This window comes from Carassius gibelio, chromosome A19, assembly GCF_023724105.1.
Source record: "Carassius gibelio isolate Cgi1373 ecotype wild population from Czech Republic chromosome A19, carGib1.2-hapl.c, whole genome shotgun sequence".
NCBI classification, from domain to species: Eukaryota; Metazoa; Chordata; class Actinopteri; order Cypriniformes; family Cyprinidae; genus Carassius; species Carassius gibelio.
This window is the reverse complement of record NC_068389.1, coordinates 17,656,600-17,678,841: the sequence shown is the minus strand read 5'-3', so window position 1 is coordinate 17,678,841 and position 22,242 is coordinate 17,656,600. Positions and strand designations below refer to the sequence as shown.

General features: G+C 38.6%; 3 protein-coding genes across 3 annotated transcripts; 1 reads left to right on the top strand and 2 right to left on the bottom strand.

Moving 5' to 3' along the window:
- Positions 1–2,533: 2,533 nt before the first annotated feature.
- cd164l2 (CD164 sialomucin-like 2) lies at positions 2,534–5,733 on the bottom strand. The gene is made up of 6 exons (XM_052534124.1): positions 5,637–5,733; positions 4,950–5,054; positions 3,596–3,673; positions 3,475–3,504; positions 3,208–3,358; positions 2,534–3,056 (listed from the first exon to the last, which is right to left on the bottom strand). The coding sequence occupies exons 1-6, from the start codon at positions 5,710–5,712 to the stop codon at positions 3,041–3,043; spliced, it is 456 nt and encodes a 151-aa protein (XP_052390084.1). The 5' UTR covers positions 5,713–5,733; the 3' UTR covers positions 2,534–3,040.
- A 2,470-nt stretch (positions 5,734–8,203) lies between these two features.
- On the top strand, positions 8,204–11,448 carry LOC127935662 (G-protein coupled receptor 12-like). The gene is made up of 2 exons (XM_052533747.1): positions 8,204–8,753; positions 9,856–11,448. Exon 2 carries the CDS (start codon positions 9,858–9,860, stop codon positions 10,821–10,823), a length of 966 nt encoding a protein of 321 aa, XP_052389707.1. The 5' UTR covers positions 8,204–8,753; positions 9,856–9,857; the 3' UTR covers positions 10,824–11,448.
- A 2,552-nt stretch (positions 11,449–14,000) lies between these two features.
- LOC127935347 (actin-binding protein WASF2) lies at positions 14,001–21,932 on the bottom strand. Its single transcript, XM_052533144.1, has 9 exons — positions 21,687–21,932; positions 20,732–20,889; positions 20,518–20,652; positions 19,603–19,756; positions 19,313–19,430; positions 19,075–19,199; positions 17,951–18,121; positions 17,399–17,862; positions 14,001–14,961 (listed from the first exon to the last, which is right to left on the bottom strand). The coding sequence occupies exons 2-9, from the start codon at positions 20,862–20,864 to the stop codon at positions 14,804–14,806; spliced, it is 1,458 nt and encodes a 485-aa protein (XP_052389104.1). The 5' UTR covers positions 20,865–20,889; positions 21,687–21,932; the 3' UTR covers positions 14,001–14,803.
- Positions 21,933–22,242: the final 310 nt, after the last annotated feature.

Here is a 22,242-nt window from a genome sequence, read left to right as displayed (position 1 = left end):
ATGTATGTATATATATACACACACACACACACACACACACACACACACACACATAAATATATATATATATGGGGTGATACTCTGGGGACACACTGCCTTGGTGGTCTTATGGCAGAGATTGTCCGTGCTTCATTTAAACAATGGTTTTCATAGGGCATCATATATCCTTTAATGTGTGGCTAAGGACTGGAGCTGGGAAGATTTCTAGAAAAGGTATTCTAGATGAAACACAAGAATGCCCTAGAATCTTAGATGTAGATACAGCCTGGCATGTGAATAATGGTTTGACAGAGATTTGCTTAAAGGTGTTTTAGCATCCACATGTACTATGGAAGGGTCCATGCAAGCATAAGACAATTGTGTAGGGTTTCTACATTCTTCAGTAAAGACTAAATGAATGCATTAAATCTAAACAAAAATATGCACTCAAAGCACACATAATAAATAAATAAAAAACTTAATAAAGGTAGTTAATGTAAGAAAACATAAGAAAATTAAAGAATATAATTTCATATTTCCAGAAACCTCCCTTTGGGTAAAACTGGTGTAAAATAAAGTAAACAAAGTTTTTATCAAATTGTAAAAATGCAGAGAGTTTTCTGTAGGACTTAGGTGAAGGGTTGGTATAGGACAATAGAAAATACAGTTTGTACGTTATAAAAGCCATTACACCTATGGAATGTCCCCATTTAGGTAGCTAAGTAATTATATGTGTATGTGTCTATGTGTGTGTGTGTGTGTCTGTTCCTCATCTAAATGTATGTTTTTACCTTAATCTTACAGTACATTATAAACCCTTCTGATCATTTATTTTGTCTGTCTCAAAGGCACTTCTCTCTTTTCTGTTAAGTCACAGATGTGTTTAGTTTTGCTTACCAAAGGCAAAAAAGAAAAATATTGGCAAGAAGAATTTGGTGACATGAACAGAATCTGAACTGCAAAACCGAGCTCTAACACAAAAATGTATTACTGGTAGAAGAAAGCAGATCGTACAAAAATGCTGATTATTATTATTTAATCTATAGTTATTCACCGTCTTCTTACGTGCATTTATTCATTCCATGTTTTATCTGAGAGGTGAATAGGGGTCTGGCCAAAGGAAGGAATGCTTCACATAATGTCCAACTATACTTGCAGGTCAATAGTTCAGTCCACTAACACATATACATTCTTACATTTCTTTCAGATTTCTCAGCTTGATTGGTTGGTTCATACTACATTAATGAGGAGAATGTTTCTATAAAGTCTTCGTGGATGTGTCGTTCTCCATTTTATGTCTGTTTTAATGCACTCCTTTTTAGCTGGTGGATGTCTGACCTGATGAAAAAGTCAACCCTGAATCAGAAAGATACTATTGTGTTTTTTACTGTGTTTGCAGGTATTTACAGCTATGAGAGGAAAAACAGAAACAGATTGAAAGATATTTTAAGTATGTGACAAACAACAACATAATTTCCTAGTCTCACAACAGTGAGTATTTTAGCTGCAGACCAGTCAGTCTGGGCATCATTTTGAGGTTGGCGGGCATCAGATCAGCAACATTCCAGTTTTCATCCTGAAACAAGCCTCAAACAAGCCTGAAAAAGCCCTAAATGCCCAAACAAATCCTGAAGTCCTGAAGCAGCTTTCACTCCACCCCATGTGTGCTATCAGTTGTGAATCTGATTGGGTGCTTTTTATTTGGGTGGCAGTATATGTTGAGAGTGATTGCTGGATTTGGCAGCCTTTTGGATTTGGAACTTTTTAATAAATTCTCAGGAAGTGTTACAGGTCTACAAAGAATGCAGTATGACTTGTTTACTCCCATTATTTATTAACCTTCTCTTGTTTTCTTTAAGATCAGACACAAAGGCTTTGAACTTGAATGTTATCTGAGTGAAATAATGAAGAGTTACTCCCCACTTTTCACTACACCTGGTGTTTCATTTTGTCCTTCTCATTATATTCAGAATATTGGTTCCCTGGATACCATTTTTCATCAAACAGCCACAGTATCATATATTCACTGTATTCCTTATATATTTCATAACTCTTTTACAGAAAATATTACTAGTTAATCGTTATATTTTGTTTAAGGATATAAGCTTTTGTTTTATGCTATAAGGATATGTTATATCCTTAAGAGATACCCCTGCTCATCTCCATACATTATACAGTTAATATTTGTATATGTCCATGTATATATTGTTTTTTTAGAATGTTTATCCTGTTTACTTAAATATTTCCTATACTGGTTCACAGAGTATATGTTTTATGACCCTAGTAAGGTTAAAAACTTAAGTGGAAGTTAATGCTGGTTTTCTTCTTTCAGTGATGATATTTCATTAAATTACCATCTATTAAATGCTATTAATACTCAATAGCATAATTCAGTACTCTGTTTGACTTATGAAAAACATTTTCACAAGGATGTGGAATGTCTGCAAGAATTTACAGGAAAAAAAATAGTTGGCGAAAATTATGTTGAAAGTTGATTCAAGAGAAAATAAATAGTAAAAAGCACAAAATATGTTCATTCTTGTGAGTGGTTTATTAAGAATGCATCCTCCAGGCCCAGAGAGGTTTAGGTTGTTAAAATGTCATTCTACTGACACCTACAGGGTAAACGTTGAATAACATTCCAGAGTGTAATTACTTTATTGCTTCAATTTTTAATTTAATAAAAAGCAGATAAAATGGCATGCAATATTTCTAAATATTCAACAATCTTTAAAATCAAACTAACAAACAGAAACAGAGCCAAACCAGAGATGTAAATTACATTAAACAGTTAAGGACTCACTCCACAAGAGACAACCATATACCCATGCTCCAATGTGAATAATTCTGCATACACTACATGTTTATATTATTTGTTTTTCACATTTCTCTCTTCTGTACACAGAAATAGTTTTTATCGTTCAAGAACCTGTGATTTAACCAAAGAAGTTAATTAGGCTAATAAGGTGTTAGGACAAGCAAAAAGAAAAAAACAGTGTCTATATCTGCTTTTCTTTGTATTGTTCCACAATTTTCTCTCCATTCTCGCCTCATTCATGACTCACTGAGGTTGATCACTGTAAGGGAAGGGGGCAAAACAGTTAAACAGTTAATCATCTACACATACAGACCATTTTTGTTCCTACATAGAGCATTAAATATTGAAGACCAAAATTAATCAAAAAAAAAAAACAGCTCACGTTTAGTTAATAAATTATTATTACTCACATAGTTTCATAAGAGCTGTCTTTCGTTTTGAGGAACCGAATGGCAAAAAAAGCCCCAGCCTGCAACACCAATACCAGGATGATTCCTCCGATGAAGCTGGACAGGTCAAATGAAGCTTGAGAGAAATCAGGGCCTGATCCAGAGGTTGTATCTATTTTTGTGAGTGTGTTATGAAATAAAATGAAAAAGAGAATGCAGTAAACAACAACAACAACAACAACAACAAAACAGGCATAGGATTCATATAGTGGAAATCAAATGTCTCACCTTTGCTACCATCATCAGCGGATCCATCTGCTACAATAAACAAATACACAAACACACGTTCATTTGTATACACACACACAAACACACACATTTATTTGCAAATACACACATTTTTACTCACTTTGGCACATGCCGGTCTCATTGTAGACAGAGCAGCCCCCAGAGTCTTCAGTGTCATACATGCATCTTGTGTCATTTCCTGAAAGTGAAACAGATAACACTGACATTCAGTCACCGTTAGGAATTTATCTGCTTTATTAAATGGCTGAAAGTTTTTTCTTCATAAAGACGTTTAGTCAGCTGAAACAACAACAACAACAATAAACTGATAAACAAGAGTATGAGTACAACCTTCCATCCGTCATAGTCTCGCATTCATTCCTGTTGAAGATCTAAGATCTATGGCGCCATCCAGCGGTATGGTATTTTTAATATTTCAAGTGCTTAAATCACTGGAACGGTTGTCTCTGAACAAGTCCACCCGTACTGTCCACACGGGGGTGACTTATGACTTATGTACCCACCTTATTTTTAAAATAAGAGCGGGCGAGGGCATTTTTAATTCAACTTAAATATGCGATGCGAGACCTCCGCTGTCAGACGCTTCAGGTTGTTTTAGCTGCACAAAAACAGTTCGCTATGTTGTTAATCATACACACACTGGTTTGTTGAACAACTATTTGACCGTTTACAGCACTTGTTTCATAGGCAACTGATGCCATCTTGCGTATCAGTAATGGGCTGAATACATACTTTAAAATGTAGTAAGTTAGGTGAAAAAACTAGCTAGGCTATGTGATAACAGTAGGCGAAAAGTTCCCGGATGACCTTCTACTTGTTGCGAGATTTTACCATTGCATGAGGCCACAAGAGAGGATATGCAAATGGAAGTGAAGCAACACAACTGGTAGGTAACATGCCAATGAAAACACAATGAATTTAGGAATACAATCAGATAAAATAATATCAACTTAAATCAATGACTTAAATCAATGACTTAAATCATGACAAGTAAAATGCATGTCATTCAGTCTGTGTTCTAAACATTCTGTTGAGTGTTTATTTTAGTGTGGAAAGCACGTGTGGACGTAAACCTAGTTGTATTTTAGATATGGGTCTAAAAGAGCAAGAGAGAATGGGTTAGAGAGTTGGTTGCCTTGGCAACAGAGCATGACTAGAGATGCTGCTTCTTGTTGAACATCTCTCTCTCTCTTAATGTCTCCTCACATGTTTCCAGGAGGGTAGATAATGGTGTTGAATTATTTACTAAGACTGATGTCTGTGTGGACGGCAGCTCTAACTGCGTGTGTGCCTGTGCTTGAATAATTCACCGGGTTGTTCCTGAGATCGCTCTCCGTGGCTAGGATCACATGTCCTTCAGTAGGATCCTCTGTAAGTGTGTGTGCGCGCACAAACAACAGAGACATTGCACAGGAGAATACATTTAATATCATATGCTACATGTGTTCTTTTACCGTCATTACAACTTTGCCACACACATCTTGTCAGGTTGAGGGCCGAGTCTCCGTTGATGCAGCCATTACACGAGTTAAACTGAGAACAGTCCCCAATGGATGAATCTGTCAGTCCATCAAGAGATAAAACGTGTAAGCTTATATTCTCACCTGCTCACATGACACATATGTCTGAGAGAGAAAGCCAGAAACGTTATCAATTAAATGAAAGATAAATCACATTGTAAAAGAGAGAAAGAAATGTTGTGCTGTTCTGAATTGATACAGATGAATCTCTTAATAAATTAAAGTGTTGTTCAGCAGCACTCAAATGCAAAAGAACAAAACAGACTTACCACAAGACCTGCTTTCCTAAGTAATGCTGTCTTTTTTTTCAGACTTGACAAGTTTGACTAAAACCGATATTTTATACAAGAGAACTGATTTATGAAAACGCACACATAAAATATTTAGGTTGCTGATTCAATGTTTTGAAATAACAAACATTTATTTCTAGTGAGCTAAAATCATTAAATAGAATGATTAAAATAACAAAAAAGAAAAGTTGCAATTGAATATGGCTGACATCAGAGCAAAATTTTTAGGCCAGAAAAATTTGCAGAATGTTAACATTTTAGCTAAAACAATCATTTAAGTTTAAGATACTTAAGCAGTGATATACAATCTCATTGTTGTATTGACACTTACCTGAGGTTTGTGAATTGGTTATTATAACCTGCGTTAGCAGTACAGTCCCACAGAGTGCGGCCCACACACACCTCATTCTCAAAAAATCGTCAGTAATCCCACCTGTAATAAACACAAACTGTGATCACAATGCTCAAAGCTACTCATTTACAGAATATGTTGACTTAAATTATCAATAAAGTGACTACATATGACTGGAACACAATTTAGCTCAAAATTAGTCTTAATTTTTTCTAGTCAGACTTACTCTGCTAAACACTGACTCCAATAATGCAACTAAAGTTTGATACAAGCACTAGACACCAACAAGTTGAAAATGAAACACTTAATGAACTGAGAAACAACTTAACCTGGCTTCAGAAAGCTTAAAGCTAGTAACTTAAAGAGTAGAAGTCCTAAACACACACGTGCCTGTCAAGTAAATATCCAGTCCTAAATGTCTGTGTCCTCCAGACGAAAGGTCGTTGTGAACTGTGAGGAGTGTGTGTGTGTGTTGACGTCATGTCCTCTGATTCAGTGAGACTGGAAGGTGTGTAATGTGAGACAGGTAACATGGCAACCAAATGGCAAATGACCATGTCTTGATATTCACACCACTGGAGATATTTTGCCTTTTCACAAGAAGATTGCAGAAATTTGTCACACCTCACTGCAGTCACCAGCATGTCCATACTGGTTCTTTCTATTTGACTGTCTCTATGGTGGCCCAGAAAGTTTAAGCATTGTAGTGTAAAAGACTAAACGGCTGTGTGGATGCCATGTTATAAATATTTTGAAATACACAAAAATTGTTATATTGCTAATGTAGGTTTTTAAAATATATTGCCATACATATATTTTCAATATGTTTTAGTAACTTATATTACTTACTCATATTTCCTCATTTATTTCTTGGCCATTTTATATGTGATTTATTGTATATTTTCACAAAACATATCACAATCAAACATAAATAAATAAAAAATGCATTTTGAAATAAGAAATGTATTTTCTTGCTCCACTAAAGTACATTTTGTAATATATTTGGCATTTGAAAGTTTAAATGAAAGCTGTGCTTTGTTCAACACAATTATTTTCTTCAAATGGAAGAACAGAGCCAGGGCAAGAGAGCCAGAGTTTGGCATAGTTACATAACAAATTCTCCTTTCACTATCTCTCAAGTCCTCTGCATCCTCATCCTCCTGGATGCTCATTTTTAAAATTGTAATTAGAAGTCACAGCATGATAAACTAAGCAGAGGAGGCAATGATATAAGGAAAATGTATGTGTAGGTGTGGGAATGCTTGCTTATGTAGGAGGAAGCAGTCACCACTATCATTGCCACATCTGGGATCAATCCAAATCAGGTCAGCATTTGCATTTTACAATGAATTCAGTGCCTACCCACTGTTCAATTAAAACCCACTGAAAATCTTCCTTACCCACACCATCACTACTGATTTGTAATGTCTCATGACACACAGACAGATCAATAGGTAGTGGCAAACCGTGTGAATAGATAGAGAGTGGGCGTCCTCCCCATGGAGAACTAGGTGCAGAGAAATAAAGCCGCGCATGCGCTCTGCAGATATTAGGTAACTGGGAGAAATTCCGCAGTACACCCCCCACCACACGCACACACAGACTTCCCGCCAAATAGAAGCTCAAGGAGATACAATGGTGAAATATTGTGGTCTTATTTCTAAACGTACATTTCTAAACATATAAAAATATTTTATAAAGGTTATCAGGGATAGATAAAATAAACACTCAAAGGGCACCAGCTGCTAATCCTGGAAAACAGTTAGCTGCATTTAGAAACCTGTAACATTGTGCAATGACCTTAAGAAGGTTGTTCACACTCATTGTTAAAATGTAGTCTTGTTGGTGCACTCTAATAGGTTGACTGAGTGATTTCAATTGACACATAATATTGTTAATTTAAATGTATTATTCTTATTTTATTGCATAACATTCTTTTACCAACAAGACCCCAGTTTAGTCAGTCACAGCAGTTCTTAAAGATATATTGTTCACAATCATCAGTTGACACTTACAGCTACTCTCCCTGACCACAGAAAGCTTAAGGTGGTATTGCTTATAAGCTAGTGACCACCGGAAGCGCATGTCCTTTTATAGAGAACAAGAGAGTTTCCCCCTGTATTTTAGCGCTCGCCCACCTGCAACATTGAGATGCAGAGCCACGCGAGCACTGCGACGCCCACGCGCCAGATTTGCCGGGAAGCGCCATAATCTCCATTATCTGCAGAGAAATTATGTCATAGTTATAACCTTCAGTCATCCGAATAGTAACATTTAGATAAATGGTAAATTAGGCTGATGTGCGTGCGCCAGTTCCTTGTGTGCGACAGTGTACATTTTAGCTTTGTCACTTATAAAAAGGTTATAGATGAGCACGTGGGATTTTATGGTATAGGTGAAATTAATAATCGTAGATTTGTCTAACGTACTACCCCAGTAGTGCGGCACAATTTACGTCACAATCAATGAAGCAAGCACATTTTCAGCACCATGGACAGCAGTGACTCACTCTCACATTCTGTCTCAGTCACACTCTGTCAGGCGCATGCAAATCACACGCGTGACTCGGTCAGCTTTTTGTATTTTGAGATAAGTTTACTAGTCATAAATGTTTATCAGTGATTTTTTTTTATCAAGGCCCAGTGTATTTTGGTCCACGCAGGGACTGCCTTTGACAAGGCCGTTTGATTACACTTTTGTCCTCTCTCCCGCCGTCGCAGTGGGCGGGGTGAAAGAATGCGGTATTTTTATGAATGAAATTACGACAGAGGCTGGTGTCCCTGATAGTCTCCTGATTGGTCGACCGGGACAGAATCGCCCCTCATCATCGTAACTGACGTCAGAGGGGAATCGGTGAGGGTATAGCTCACAGCCCACTGGAGCTGAGTGTTACTTAGAAGCGAGCGAAAGACCGCATACAACGGAGCTACAAAGGAACCTCGATTTGCAGGAAGAACCAGATCTCGTTTTCTCAAGAACTGGATTTGCCCCGGTTCTTCACCGGCAGCTTGAGCTCAGATTTCAGCGCGCGCACCAAGAGACCTTCAGCTGGATGGTGGTGTGAATAATTGTCCTTTGCCATCTTCTACAGCTTCCGTAAGTCTGTTTTATGCATATTTATCTGTGAATTCTTGTTAAATTCAAGGTGACAAGCTTTGCTGTCAGAAACTCGCTGTGCAAATACATCAAGACCATTAAAGGCAATACGGGATGGCATTCTTGGTGCTCGTGTATTTTACATAACCTAGTATATTACATCAGTCTGCTTGAAGAGCGCTTTGAACTAAAAAAAGAGTGATTCCCAACCATGCGCACGTTTAACCCTGCAGGATTCAGGGGATACCTGGAAATATTTAGTTTGCTTATAAACCTATTCAAATTATGACTTGAGTGTAATTGTTGCAAGTTTATTTGAATTAATACTAATGATAATGCCATATGAATAATGTGAGTTAAAGATATTTCAAAAGGTGGCAAATACATGATAGCTTAAAGTTCAAAATGAGCTTTTCCGTGAGCAATGACTAAAGAAACATCAGTGTAAATGCACATTACATATAAATTAACAAAATACCACATGACACTGAAACACCCAAATAAGGCAATATGAATTTAATAAACAACAAATGTAATCTTCAACAACCCAATATGCATAAACCTAATATACAGACAGAAAAAGAAAGACGAAATATAACTATTTTGGTGTATTATATAGAAACTGATGAATAATATATTATAATGTGGCAGCAAAGCCATTTTTGAATTTTTTTCAATATTAATAATAGTAAGAAATGCTTCTTGAGCAGCAAATCAGAATGATTTCTGAATGATCATGTGACACTGAAAACTGAAGTAATGGCTGCTGAAAAATCTGTTTTGTCATCACAGGAATAAATTATGTTTTAAAATACATTAATAGACAACAGTTATTTTACATTTATTATAATGTATGCATTTTGAGACTGACTATCATATTATAACTTTCATTAGCTTTTGCCTTTGCCAGAATTTCCAGTAGTGTGCAAACTAGTGATGACAATTTGAATATGATGTTGTAAACTGCTGTTCGTCTTACTCTGCATGTCATTATGAGGTCAGGCCTTGGGAGTGGAGTGCAGGAGCTCTAGTGCTTAACAGAATATGTGACAGTCACTGTGCTGTGGATTGCGTGACTACATCTTTTCTTACTCTCCCACAGTAATGGCCCTGAATAACTCTGAAGTGGGCTTAGAAGTCATCATGGCGGTGGACCAACTGTTGGATCTCACCCCTAAACCCCTGGAGGCCACAGTGATGACTCCATGGGACGTGGCCATGTGCATATCAGGAGTCCTGATTTGCTGTGAAAATGCAATCGTTGTGGCCACCATCTTCTCCTCGTCATCTCTGCGGGCTCCTATGTTCCTGCTAATTGCCAGCCTGGCCTGGGCGGACTTCCTGGCAGGGGTGGGGCTCCTTTTGCACTTCCTGTCTCGCCGGTGTGTGTACTCAGAAGCTCTAGAGCTGGGGAGCGTGGGTCTGTTAGTCAGCGCGCTCAGTGCGTCTGTGTTCTCCCTGTTGGGAATTACCCTGGACCGTTTCCTCTCACTACATCATGCTCTGACTTACGGATCCGGTCGCACGCACATGCAAACAAGCTGCGCTCTGGCCGTTGGCTGGACTCTTGCGGGTCTTCAAGGTGCCCTGCCTGCCATGGGCTGGAATTGCTTGCACGATGGAGAATCCTGCAGCGTTCTTCGCCCTTTGACCCGAGTGCACCTGGCGACCCTGTGCATTGGCTTCCTGCTGACCTTGGCTCTGATGCTGCAGCTCAACGCCCGTATCTGCCGGGTTGTACTACGCCACTCACACCAAATCGCCCTCCAGAGACACACACTCCCATCTGCGCGCACGTACACGCGCCGTCGGGTTCACACACTCGCCCTCATCCTCGCCACATTCGCTAGCTGCTGGATGCCCTTTGCCTTGTATGGTCTCTTGGCCGACGGATCGTCCCCAGCTCTGTATACTTATGCCACATTGGTTCCGGTCACAGGAAACTCTATGCTGAACCCACTGATCTATGCCTACAGAAACACACACATACAGAGAGTGCTGCGTCAGGCCTGCTGCTGTTGTCTACCAAACACACCCAACAAAAACACACACACTCCCAGTGATGTCTAAAATCATGTGCTGTAAGCACATCTGAACACTTCAGAAGATTCTATGGTGCCATTCAAGATTCTGTTTTACATTATATGTCGGTTCCTGTTTTGGAATATCAATGTGCAAGTTGCTCAATCTCCCGTCTCAACATGTTAACATGACCACTGTCAGTGACCTGATCTCATCTGCTTCATTTTATTAATTAAATGGTAAAAAGGGTTTATATAACTGTGTGTGCCCTTTTTTATTTTATACTGAGCAGACTGCCACTGTATTCTTTTAGCTAGTTGCCAACTAAAAGGGTTCATGCAGAAACCCTCCTGTCTGCTTTAATGTCTCAGATTTGTGCCTCATTTTACATCCTCTGAAGTTCAGAGTTTACTGATGGAATCAAAATCATTTGCACTTTACAACAATGACTTGACTTTTAAACTGAAACTCGGCTGAATATTTTTTTGTATTTAATGATCAAATTATTTGCCATTTGTTATTTTCACGTTTTTTTATACTTAATAAATGTCTTGTTTGCACTTACAATGTATTAATGTTGCACAAACTGTCCAAATGTATGAATGAATGTTATGTTGTTGAAATGAGATGTTTTATGGAAAATGTTTATAATGAATAAATTGTAACTTTTGTACATTTTCTGTTGTATTTCTTCAGCAAACTTTTTTATCGTATCAAAATTAAGATTTGAAATACACAGAACAAAATTATAAATGCAACACTTTTTGCCCCCATTTTTCATGAGCTGAACTCAAAGATCTAAGACTCTTTCTATGTACACAAAAGACCTATTTCTCTCAAATATTGTTCACAAATCTGTCTAAATCATTCTTAGGCTATGTCCACATGAAGCCAGAGATTTCCCTATACAATCTTTTTTTCCCCCTCGTCTCAAGAAATATCTGTGTCCACGCAAAACGACATAACCACCACAAAATGATGTAGTATACATGCCAGACCAACATGTGGCACTGTAATTGTGCCATAGAGATACACTAAAAATGGAGAAGACGACTTGGACTATGCCTCTCTGGAACCCGGTTAAAAAAACAACAACGGTTTCACTCTTCCAAAATGCCTGATCCATGTGGACGAAACGCCTATACGATTCAAAATTTATGCATACAGCAAAACGCCTCTCCATGTGGACAGGGCCTTATTTGGCAGTACATCCAACCGGGCTCACAACCGCAGACCACATGTAACCACACCAGCCCAGGACCTCCACATCCAATCTTGTCTGAGACCAGCCACCCGGACAGCTACTGAACAATCGGTTTTCATAACCAAAGAATTTCTGCCCAAACTGTCAGAAACTGTCTTAGGGAAGCTCATCTGCATACTTGCCGTCCTCATCGGGGTCTCGACCTGACTGCAGTTGGTTGTCGTAACCGACTTGAGTGGGCAAATGCTCCCATTCAACTTTGGAGAGGTGTTCTCTTCATGGATGAATCCCGGTTTTCACTGTACAGGGCAGATGGCAGACAGTGTGTATGGTATTGTGTGGGTGAGTGTTTTGCTGATGTCAAAGTTGTGGATCGAGTGGCCCATGGTGGCGGTGGGGTTATGGGATGGGCAGGTGTATGTTATGGACAATGAACACAGATGCATTTTATTGATGGCATTTTGAATGCACAAAGATACCGTGACGAGATCCTGAGGCTATTGTTGTGCCATTCATCCACGACCATCACCTCACGTTGCAAGGATCTGTACACAATTCCTGGAAGCTGAAAACATCCTAGTTCTTGCATGGCCAGCATACTCACCGGACATGTCACCCATTGAGCATGTTTTTCAGTTCATGCCAATATCCAGCAACTTTACACAGCCATTTAAGAGTAGACCAACATTTCACATACCACAATCAAGAACCTGATCATCTATATGTGTAGGAGATGTGTTGCACTGGGTGAGGCAAACAGTGGTCACACCAGATACTAACTGGTTTTCCGACCCCACCCAGACCCAAATTTTAGAGTGGCCTTTTATCGTGGCCAGCCTAAGGCACACCTGTGCAATAATCATGCTATCTAATCAGCATCTTGATAGGCCACACCTGTGAGGTGGATGGATTATCTCGGGAAAAGAGAAGTGCTCACTAAGACAGCAGATTTAGACAGATTTGTGGACAATATTTGAGAGAAATAGGCCTTTTGTGTACATAGAAAAAAACTTAGATCTTTGAGTTCAGTTCATGAAGAATGGGGGCAAAAAAAAAAGTGTTGTTTACAATTTTGTTCAGTGTATTAACCAAAATAAATAAAAAGTTAACTAAAACCATAAAAACATCCATTACTCTAAATTAAATATTGAAAAACATGTCTAATTTCCATTTAGTTTAACTAAAATAACTAAAACTGAAATGAAAATTAATATAACAATTCTAAAATATATACAATAAATGAAAAATAAATTTAAAAAGAAACTATTAAAAATGGAAAAAAAACAACAACAACCCTATAACAATAACATTGCTATTAATATATAGAATGATGTTACATGTGTTTTTATGCAACAGTAAAAATAATTTATTGTGCAGCAGATATTTTTAATAACTGGAAGGATGTGTTGCTGAGTAGGACAATTTTTTATAACTCCTCTGATTAAATTATATTAAACCTTAAAATACTGCATAATGAGTGACGGGTGGTTTGGCGTTGTTGTGCACCGTCAAGATAGGTGGGCGTGGTTTCAGCAACTAACTCCCACCTTTTTTTTTACATTTTCAATTATCAGGGAGTGATGCGCTGCCAAAATTGCAACGGCCGGCTCCACCCACTTTAGGCTTCAAAAACACTATGTCCATGTTTTTATACAATCTATGGTCCAGTCTGTGTTAAAACGCCACTGTCAGTCAAACACATATCGCCTCTATGTGTGACGTACAGACAGACATCCGAGATTGGCTCGATTTGAGAACAGGGAATGGTTTAAAGACATTCAAAAAAAAAAAAAAAACACTGGGTGGATTTTTAGCATTAGGGTGGTTGTGTACACACACTGCCAACACACATTTCAGTTCAAGCTACTTCTGCATGTAGCATGTCTATTGCATGCTGCTGTAGAGTTTGAAGTTTCTAAAAACCTCTGCACATGCAAGCTCAAAAACGTAGGGAAAAAAAAAATCTGCTATGCACAACACTCTTATGAAACATCTGTAACAGCAGCCAGACAGACACACTATAAGATTTAAGATTTTATTTCAGTTGCTGATAAAAAAAAAATAATAATCGTAATTATTACCAACATACATCAAATGAAACAATCTCACTTTTCACTGATTTCAAAATCTGGCATAATTTCTAAAAAAATTTGGCATTAAAACAGGCATTATGAAGCAGGCACTTGGGCTAAACAAAGAAAAAACTACTGGTAGTACTGTGAGGCTGACACAAACATCATTCAGTCAGACCTGAGGGCTGCCAAACAGCACAGACACAGCTGAATGCCATTTAACTAATAAAACTTTTGGTCATGGAGAGTGAATATGTACTGCAATGAAATACAAGGTTGTTTCATCCTACAAGGTGCAAGAACTATCATAGACACAAAACAACTTACTATTTTAAACATCTGCATTATAAAATGTCTCTAGTCTTGGCTTCAAGGAAGGCTTTAGTTGATTAGTTAATACAGAGTAATGTTTAATCATGTGGGATTATAACAGAGACGATACTGATGCATCAAAAGGAACATATGGAAGTACACATACACACACATATACACACAAACAGTCTCTGTTTACCTTTGGCCACATTATACAGAGGCAGGCGCTCTGAAAAACAAGAAGGCTTATCAACTAAATAATTAATTTAGATTAGACTCAACCATCTGGACACACAAATGCACACACACACAGGTTTGGCCCGCTTCCCCTTATTTGCATTTGGCCTCACTGCAGGTAAACAGGTAATATGAGAAGTGTGAGGTCTAAAAGGAATGATCTTAATGACATCACACAGGTGATGAAAAGCGGAGCGATAGCTTTAGTCAGACCACTCTTCATCATCAAATTCGGATGAATCATCCTCAGAGTCGCTGCACTCCACGGCAATGCGACGAGACAGGATGGCTGCGACATCATTGCCCACGTGATCCCTCTTCTCCTGCTCTCGCTGTTCCTCCACTTTACGCAGGTTAAATCCTACACACACACAGACACAATTGCAGAAAGCTCAGAGAGATTTTATGAAACATTTCACGTGTAGAAATGATCTGAAAGCCTTCTGGCATTAATATCTGTTTTATGTAAGATAATCATAAATGTTCAGTAAGACATTACTCTTCAAACATGGCATACACTACTGTTCAAAAATAATATTTCAATTAAATGCTTGTCTTAACTAAATCATCAAAAGAATCCTTTTAAAAAAACTGTATCGTGGTTTAGCTGCACAGCTATTCTCAACATTGATAAGAAAATGTTTCTTGAGCACCTAACCAGAATATTAGAATGATTTCTGATGGATCATGTGACTCTGAAGTTTGAAGTAATGGCTATTAAAAATTCATCTTGTCATCACAGTAATGAATTAAATTAAAATTTTCTTTCAAAGGTGTTTTTAAGTCAGAGTTTAAGCACAATAAACAGACACACTTCACTTCTGTCCATGACACATTAGCATTTACACTACAAATGCGATGGGGCCACTTGCGTTTCTGACATCCGAATGTGGTTTGAGCACAATCATGACATGTTTCGGATCCCATTCACACCTAAATTTAGCGCTGACCAGAAACATGTTAATTTAATTTCAAGTCAGTAAATTTACAGTCAGCATGTTTACATGCAGAGTTACAATCAAGCCGCAGAAGGCTTATGCTTAATTGAATTAGAAGCTGACTATCCAAGTATATGAGATAATGTCATGGCAATTAAAGTTATGAGACAAAAGTCTTTTGAATATTTATTTTCCTACAGGAAAAGGTCTACATGCATCCAGTCATTCAGGGTTGGCTGTAGATTAAAAACAAAGCGGAAACACCCCAACTCAACATTTATACCTTCATCAAGTGCAGATTCTCTGATCTCATCCAATCATAATGCATATTCAACATATACTGTTTGTCCGTTTAAGGTGTCTAACCATGTCCTCCAAATAAGTTTCTAAGAATTCAGTGCAAACTATTTTCTAAGTAGCCGGGACATCTAAGAAACTAAAATAACTTTTCTGTCACACACAAGTCTTACACAAACATATCAAATAGATTTTCTGTTATCCCTCAGCTCACTGAAATCTCAAGCATACTGAAGCACTCAGAGAGACTTTAGTGCAGTAAAGCAAATAATACAGAAAATAAAATTTCCTCCACAGATACAAAATGTAATCAAATATCTGAAGGATTAAATACCCAATGTGCATTGTTTTGGAAGGGTGTATGCAATGCCAAGGACAACTGTAGACCAATTAATGTGTATACATGCTAGACGAAGCCAAGCTACAATCAAATTATCAAGGTCTGTTAGTCCAATTTCACGAAAAACTTTTCAGGCAAACTAAAAGTGCAGTCACATTAATGCAAAAAGTTTCAATGTTCAATATCAAACCTGCTTGGAGAACTTTGTCTTCATGCTCGCACTGTATTGGAATGACTGGATTTCACCCATGAAACATAACTTTGCAGTAGGCTTGCCCTCTAATAGTCCACTAACCGTTAGTCAACAAGAAAAGGCTTGGTCAAACAAAAGTTTATCAGCTGCAGGAAAAACCACAGGAAGTGGTGAGGTCACTCATTCCATGATGGACAGGTCATTATGGCTGGTCTTTGTGGTAATATATCGGGCAGGACATCTAGCTGCATGACAGATTGTGGGGCTGGTTCACTCACTTGCTCTTAAAATAGGCAACTCTGTCATTTTTGGTCATACAGATAAGAGTAATACATCTTTCAAATTGATAAAGACTCTACATTTATTTGTGTGCACTAACAATAAAAACAAAATATTGCACTTTTGTAAAATAACGTAAGCAAACAGGGTGCGCTTTCTGCCATCTCAGTCTGTGAACTTGAGCGCGAAACTCAGTGTATACTTCCCTTAGGCTAAAGACATGAAGAATATATCTACTGAGAGTGAAATGCCTTCTTTTAAATAAACCCGTTTAAATGGAAAACAAAAAATTATAAGATTACGTAATCTGCATGAAACACGCATGTAGGCGCATCCTCTACTGAGGAGATAGCGAGTCAGTGTCGCCAACTTCATCTCTTAAGCCGAAAACAAAAAAAGCGCCAATTTATCAAATGATTAAAGTGTTCATGCAGCCTCATTACGGTTTTCACTGAAAAATTCATGATCGCTATTTCTGCCGGTGTGCTGTAGCAAGCTTTATGTGTGCGCTTGAGCGAATAATATGCTATGTAGGTCTATTAAATTCGAATTATAATGATTTAAATGGTTTATTAATAAACATGCGATTAGTCGACTAATGCTTGAATTGAACGACTACTAATCGATCCGAAAAATCTTTAGTCGAGAGCAGCCCTACTTAGCAGTGGTAAATGTGATTATGTTCTAATTGTTTATTCAGACCGAATCAAACTTTTAAAGAGTAAAATGTAAAAGTATGTTGGTATGTTACCTTGACGGATAGCTGACAGAAGGTCACTGCGACCATCGCCCTGGGCTGCAGCAGGCTGGGCTTTGGGTGCGGCAGGAGCAGAGACTCCTCCTGAGGGAGGTGGGGCTGGAGCAGAGGGTGGAGGAGGGCCTGGAGGGGGAGGCGGAGGGGGAGGAGGAGGTGGACCACCTCCCATGGGGGGCGGTGGAGGAGCTGGAGTACCATCTTCCATGGGTGGTGGAGGAGGTAGGGTGGAAGCAGAATTGCTGGAGAATGGTGGGGGAGAGGGGGGCGAATCGAAACCTAGAGGTGGTGGAGGAGGTGGGATCATGCCACCAGGAGGTGGAGGTGGCGGTGGTACCAAGGGAGGAGCCACAGTCGGACGGCCTGGAGAAGAAGACATCGCTGGTGGAGCGGGTGGAGGATGACTAGGGCTTATAAGACTACTACGCTTCGGAGGAGGACCTCCAGATACATCATTACACCTGCAATAGGAACACGTTTGTCAGCTCAAATATGAATCTGCACTTGATACTCAACATGAGAAATAGCAAGCTATTTTAAGACACTTACGGGGTGTCTGGAGGTGGTGGAGGTGGGGGGAAGTCCTCTTGCATTGGAGGTGGGAGAGGAGAGCCGGTATCATAGCTGTAGGAGTTAGTGCTTTGGTCCAAATAGCTATCAGAGTGATTAAAACCATCATCACCAGACCCAATACTGCCATTCAACACTTCGGAAGAGTTGCTGTTCGTGACACAGAAACAGTAATGTTAAAGATAGAAATCAAAAATATCCTCCAACAGTTGTGCCGTGCCATGTGTTGTGGTATTAACACATTTCAAAATCAGATTCTACTCAGAAGATTTTTAATCGATTTAATATTAGTTTAGACATACTGTATATCAGGTAGAGCACATGGCAATTACCTTAAGGAATACTCAACTAAAGCTGTAAACTAAACTAGGAGATTACTGTAATTCTATTAAAGGTTAGAATTAACAAGAGTCCAAATACATTTATTTTTGTATAAAACATAGATATTTGTAGATATTTGCATAAATAATAATGTTTCTACTCTATGTAAAAATATGAATGGAGGTATAATTTTTTTTTTGAACTTCAAATAATGAAGACAACACTTACATCTTTAGTGAAAAATAATGAATAATAATAGCTTGTAATATAGTGCATTTATTTACCAAAAGTTCCTCCCTAAAGTAATTTTTTATAGCTAGCTAACAAGCTATGGACACTTTCCTGAGGTAAATGCGGTATTAAGTGATATGCTGTTCTCAAGCGGTCTTTCCAACAGCCGAAACGCTGATCGAGTTACAGCATGAAACCTGATATATTTCAGTAAGTTGTATGGCTTCTTTCAACATAACTAGTAAAAAGGAAGAGATGATTGGTTCACCGCTGCTTGAACTGAGTGAAATTGAACTACAGTGATCGGTCACGCCAAAATGACATCTATGGTTCGAATCTGGTATAAAATTGACAGTATTTGGACTTTGTTACAAATCAAAAGTCACAAAACGTATTGCAACTATTGGATGGGACGTGTTCTTTTGTTGACATCTTTGCTCCACTGAAAAGAGCATTGACCCAAGACAATAATCGATACTGGTTCATCAAAACTAGAGGATGGATTCGAACCAGTTAATCAAGATTGTCAGTCTGGCCCTAGTTTTTCTTACCCCATGGCATCGTGTTTGGGTACAACAAACTCCTCCCCCATTTTCCGGCGTTCCCATTCATCTTTACGTGTTTTGATCTTTCGCGGGTTCAAGTTCCTTCGGTTAGGGTTGTCATCTTTCTTCTTCTGCTCTCAATGAACACAGAAATAAACACAGTTAAAGAAGCTCATGCAGTCTGGATGGTATTTTGAGTTGTTGCAATACAAGTGTACGCATGAATCATATTTTTATGTCCCACCTTATGTTTGCGTTTCTCTTTCATAATGTCCTTGGTATCTTGAAGCATTTTCTCTTTCCAAAGGTCAAAGAAATAAGACGGATCAGTGTAGAACTTCAGAGCCTCCTTACCATCCTCCCTGAAAAACAGAAAATTACCTTTAATCATTTTATACTGAAACAAAATAAGCATATTCTGAAGCAATACAGTTAATTTATTGTGATGAATATAAAGAGTTTTACATGCAAATCCTACATTTTATTGCCTTTATATGGTCAGTACATGGAGGTCTCATGTGACGGTGTGTTTACCTGTAACAGCTCAGATTGTTGAGGGGTGGTGGCTGGTTGCAGGTCAGATAGGTCTCATAGATAGGCTGCGGTAATGATGCCCTAATGAAGAGCTGCTGATCCTGGATGAAATTGGAGTGGAAGGCTTTGCGGCTGGTAATTGCCTGAAGAGAAACTGGAACAAGAAAGCAAAAATAGGTGAAGAAAGGAACAAAGAAAGATGATAACAAATCTGTATTGCCATGATGAATTTGATGCCAATAAATACAGGGGAGTAGATGGGAAAAAACCACTAATTTTGCCTCTGCTCAACATGAATGTCACATGAGCAAACAAGAGTGAATTCAGACACATCTATAGTCACGCTACTGCCCTTTGTGTGTGGCGTTATTGTGACAGGTAATGAGAAAGCACATGAAATCTGATCTGATGGTTCACACTGAAATGCTTGAAGAAAAGGTGTACGCACTTCTAGAAAAAAAAAAAAAAACTTAAAAACAAGTAATGTTATGACCATCCTAATTGCTGTTAAAGCTCAACTTTAACCTTTTGTGGGGAAAATTTTTTTTAATCAGTTTTCAAAGCACAATAACACTATGTAATAATACAAAAGAGCTAAAAAAAAAATTCCAAAATAACTTAAAAAAAATAATACATAAAAAATAATACAAAAGAAAACAATAAATGAAACCCACAAACAAAAAAATATTACTACAAAACAACTTAACCAAAGTGTTGTATGCTGAATAAATAAACAATACAAAATATGCAACAATACAATTGTACTTTGCAGGAATCAAACACTGCACTAACAATTCTGTTTTCTGTAGCAAACAAGTGTGGTCCAAAAAGAGATTTTATTAAACCAAAGCAAAATATGACTAATATGCGACATCATTATAATGAAAAATTTGAGCATAACCCAATATCTCTCACCTTCCTCTTCTTTAGGGTCCAGCTGGGTGACTTTGACCTGCAGCTTGTCCACTCTCTCTCCCAGCGTGTTGACCCGTTCGGCAAATGAGCTGGCCTGGACAAACAGTTCCCCGAACACATCCTCTGCATACTTACCTATGATTAAACCACGGCTTAAAAGCAACAACACACAACTGATTTTCTTCAGTATAGACCCTATTACACGAACACTTACTTAGTGATCCAAGTTGGCGAATTATGTTGGCAAGTGTGATGTTGGTCACACACTCCAGTTCACTCTTGATCGTATTTGGCAGTGTCTCGCGACAGAGGTGCCGAGGTTCGATGCTTCGTGTCACCAAAGGCATGATGGAGTTTATCTGTCACCTTCCTCTTGAGACAAAAATAAAAACAACAATGCGTTACAATTTCTGTCATTAGCTGGGCTGTAAGAATCTATGACATGGGCGGGTGATTTTCCCCCACACAGACACAGATGCTATATTTGTCCAAAGCAGAACCAAAACTGCTGCGGTGTTTCTTCTACCAATACGCAACTTACATACTAATTTCTGCTAATTACACCAGCAAGCAACTTTCCTTTAATACTTTTTGTTTTCTTGCTATTCAAAATGTATGTATATTTTATTTTAAAAGCAGTTTCATGGTTTTTAAAAGGTCACCAAACAACTGGTCATAACCTTTCACCATGTTATGGATCATTGTAAATAACCTATTATATATATATCAATGTTAAATGTACAGATAGGAATAATTTTATGCATTTGAATCTGATTTTAATTTTAATATAATTCGGGTTAAATTCTGAAAATGATGCCCGTGCATCACGGAAGCAATGTTCACCCATCAGACTTCCTACACGGGGAGGGAGTGACTGAGGCTCTGCTTCACAACATACCAGCCTAACTTTGTTGATGAGAAGATAAGATCAAATCAAAGTTGTTCCTGGTGAACTGATGTCCAGTCCAAAGTTAAAGCTGCGACGATATCAAATTGGCATAGTTAAAAATGTTTCAAAGTCTGGTAGCGGAGGCCTAAACTCTCCGAGGCGTCAGTGCGGAGCAGGAAGTGATTAGCGTTAGCTGCCTGACGTTACATACAGTCAACTCGCCAACCCAACTGCGACTCTTTAAAACTTCACACACATATAAAGTACATTTCTTTCTTACCTGAATATATAAATGGATTTGGCCTTAGATGCCGAGGTCTTTTGGATTTTCAACGACGTCAGCAATACCATTCCCTGAGATTAATGCCGTCCATAATTTTCTAAACCGACAAAATGTCTACATACAAGAACTGCAACAAGCGCTGTATATGGCAGCTGCAGCTCAGTCCGCGTTTGGTAACTTTTCATTGGACGATGCGTGTTAATCCAAAGATACTATTGGCTGATGCGTCCGTCAATGACAGTAAAAGGGCGGATATAGAAACTGGGCAACTCCACCCTAGCGGCTTGAAAACATCTGTGCGCAGTTTCTACACGGAAGGGAGAGCTAATCAACATTCCTGAACACCGGGCCAGTCCGAACAAATCCGAAACACGGCGAAATTCAGGCCATGGTCCTCACTGCAGAACACAAGATCCAGGGGGCGTGGTTGGATCCAGATCCAACTCCTCCCAACTTGCATACATAAACCTACCCGTCTTCACCCCCATCTCCCAGAGCTCTACCCCTAAACCTACAATCTCCACCCCCTAGATGTGGATTCAACTACGCCTCC

Coding starts and splice junctions, on each gene's coding strand:
- LOC127935662 (XM_052533747.1), top strand. CDS start 9,858: ATGGCCCTGAATAACTCTGAAGTGGGCTTAGAAGTCATCATGGCGGTG.
- cd164l2 (XM_052534124.1), bottom strand. CDS start 5,712: ATGAGGTGTGTGTGGGCCGCACTCTGTGGGACTGTACTGCTAACGCAG. Junction 5,055..5,636: donor AACCAATTCACAAACCTCAG/GTAAGTGTCAAT, acceptor ATGGACTGACAG/ATTCATCCATTGGGGACTGT. Junction 3,505..3,595: donor TGAGACCGGCATGTGCCAAA/GTGAGTAAAAAT, acceptor TGTTTATTGTAG/CAGATGGATCCGCTGATGAT.
- LOC127935347 (XM_052533144.1), bottom strand. CDS start 20,864: ATGCCTTTGGTGACACGAAGCATCGAACCTCGGCACCTCTGTCGCGAG. Junction 19,757..20,517: donor GGACCCTAAAGAAGAGGAAG/GTGAGAGATATT, acceptor TTCTTGTTCCAG/TTTCTCTTCAGGCAATTACC. Junction 19,200..19,312: donor AAGAGAAACGCAAACATAAG/GTGGGACATAAA, acceptor CATTGAGAGCAG/AAGAAGAAAGATGACAACCC.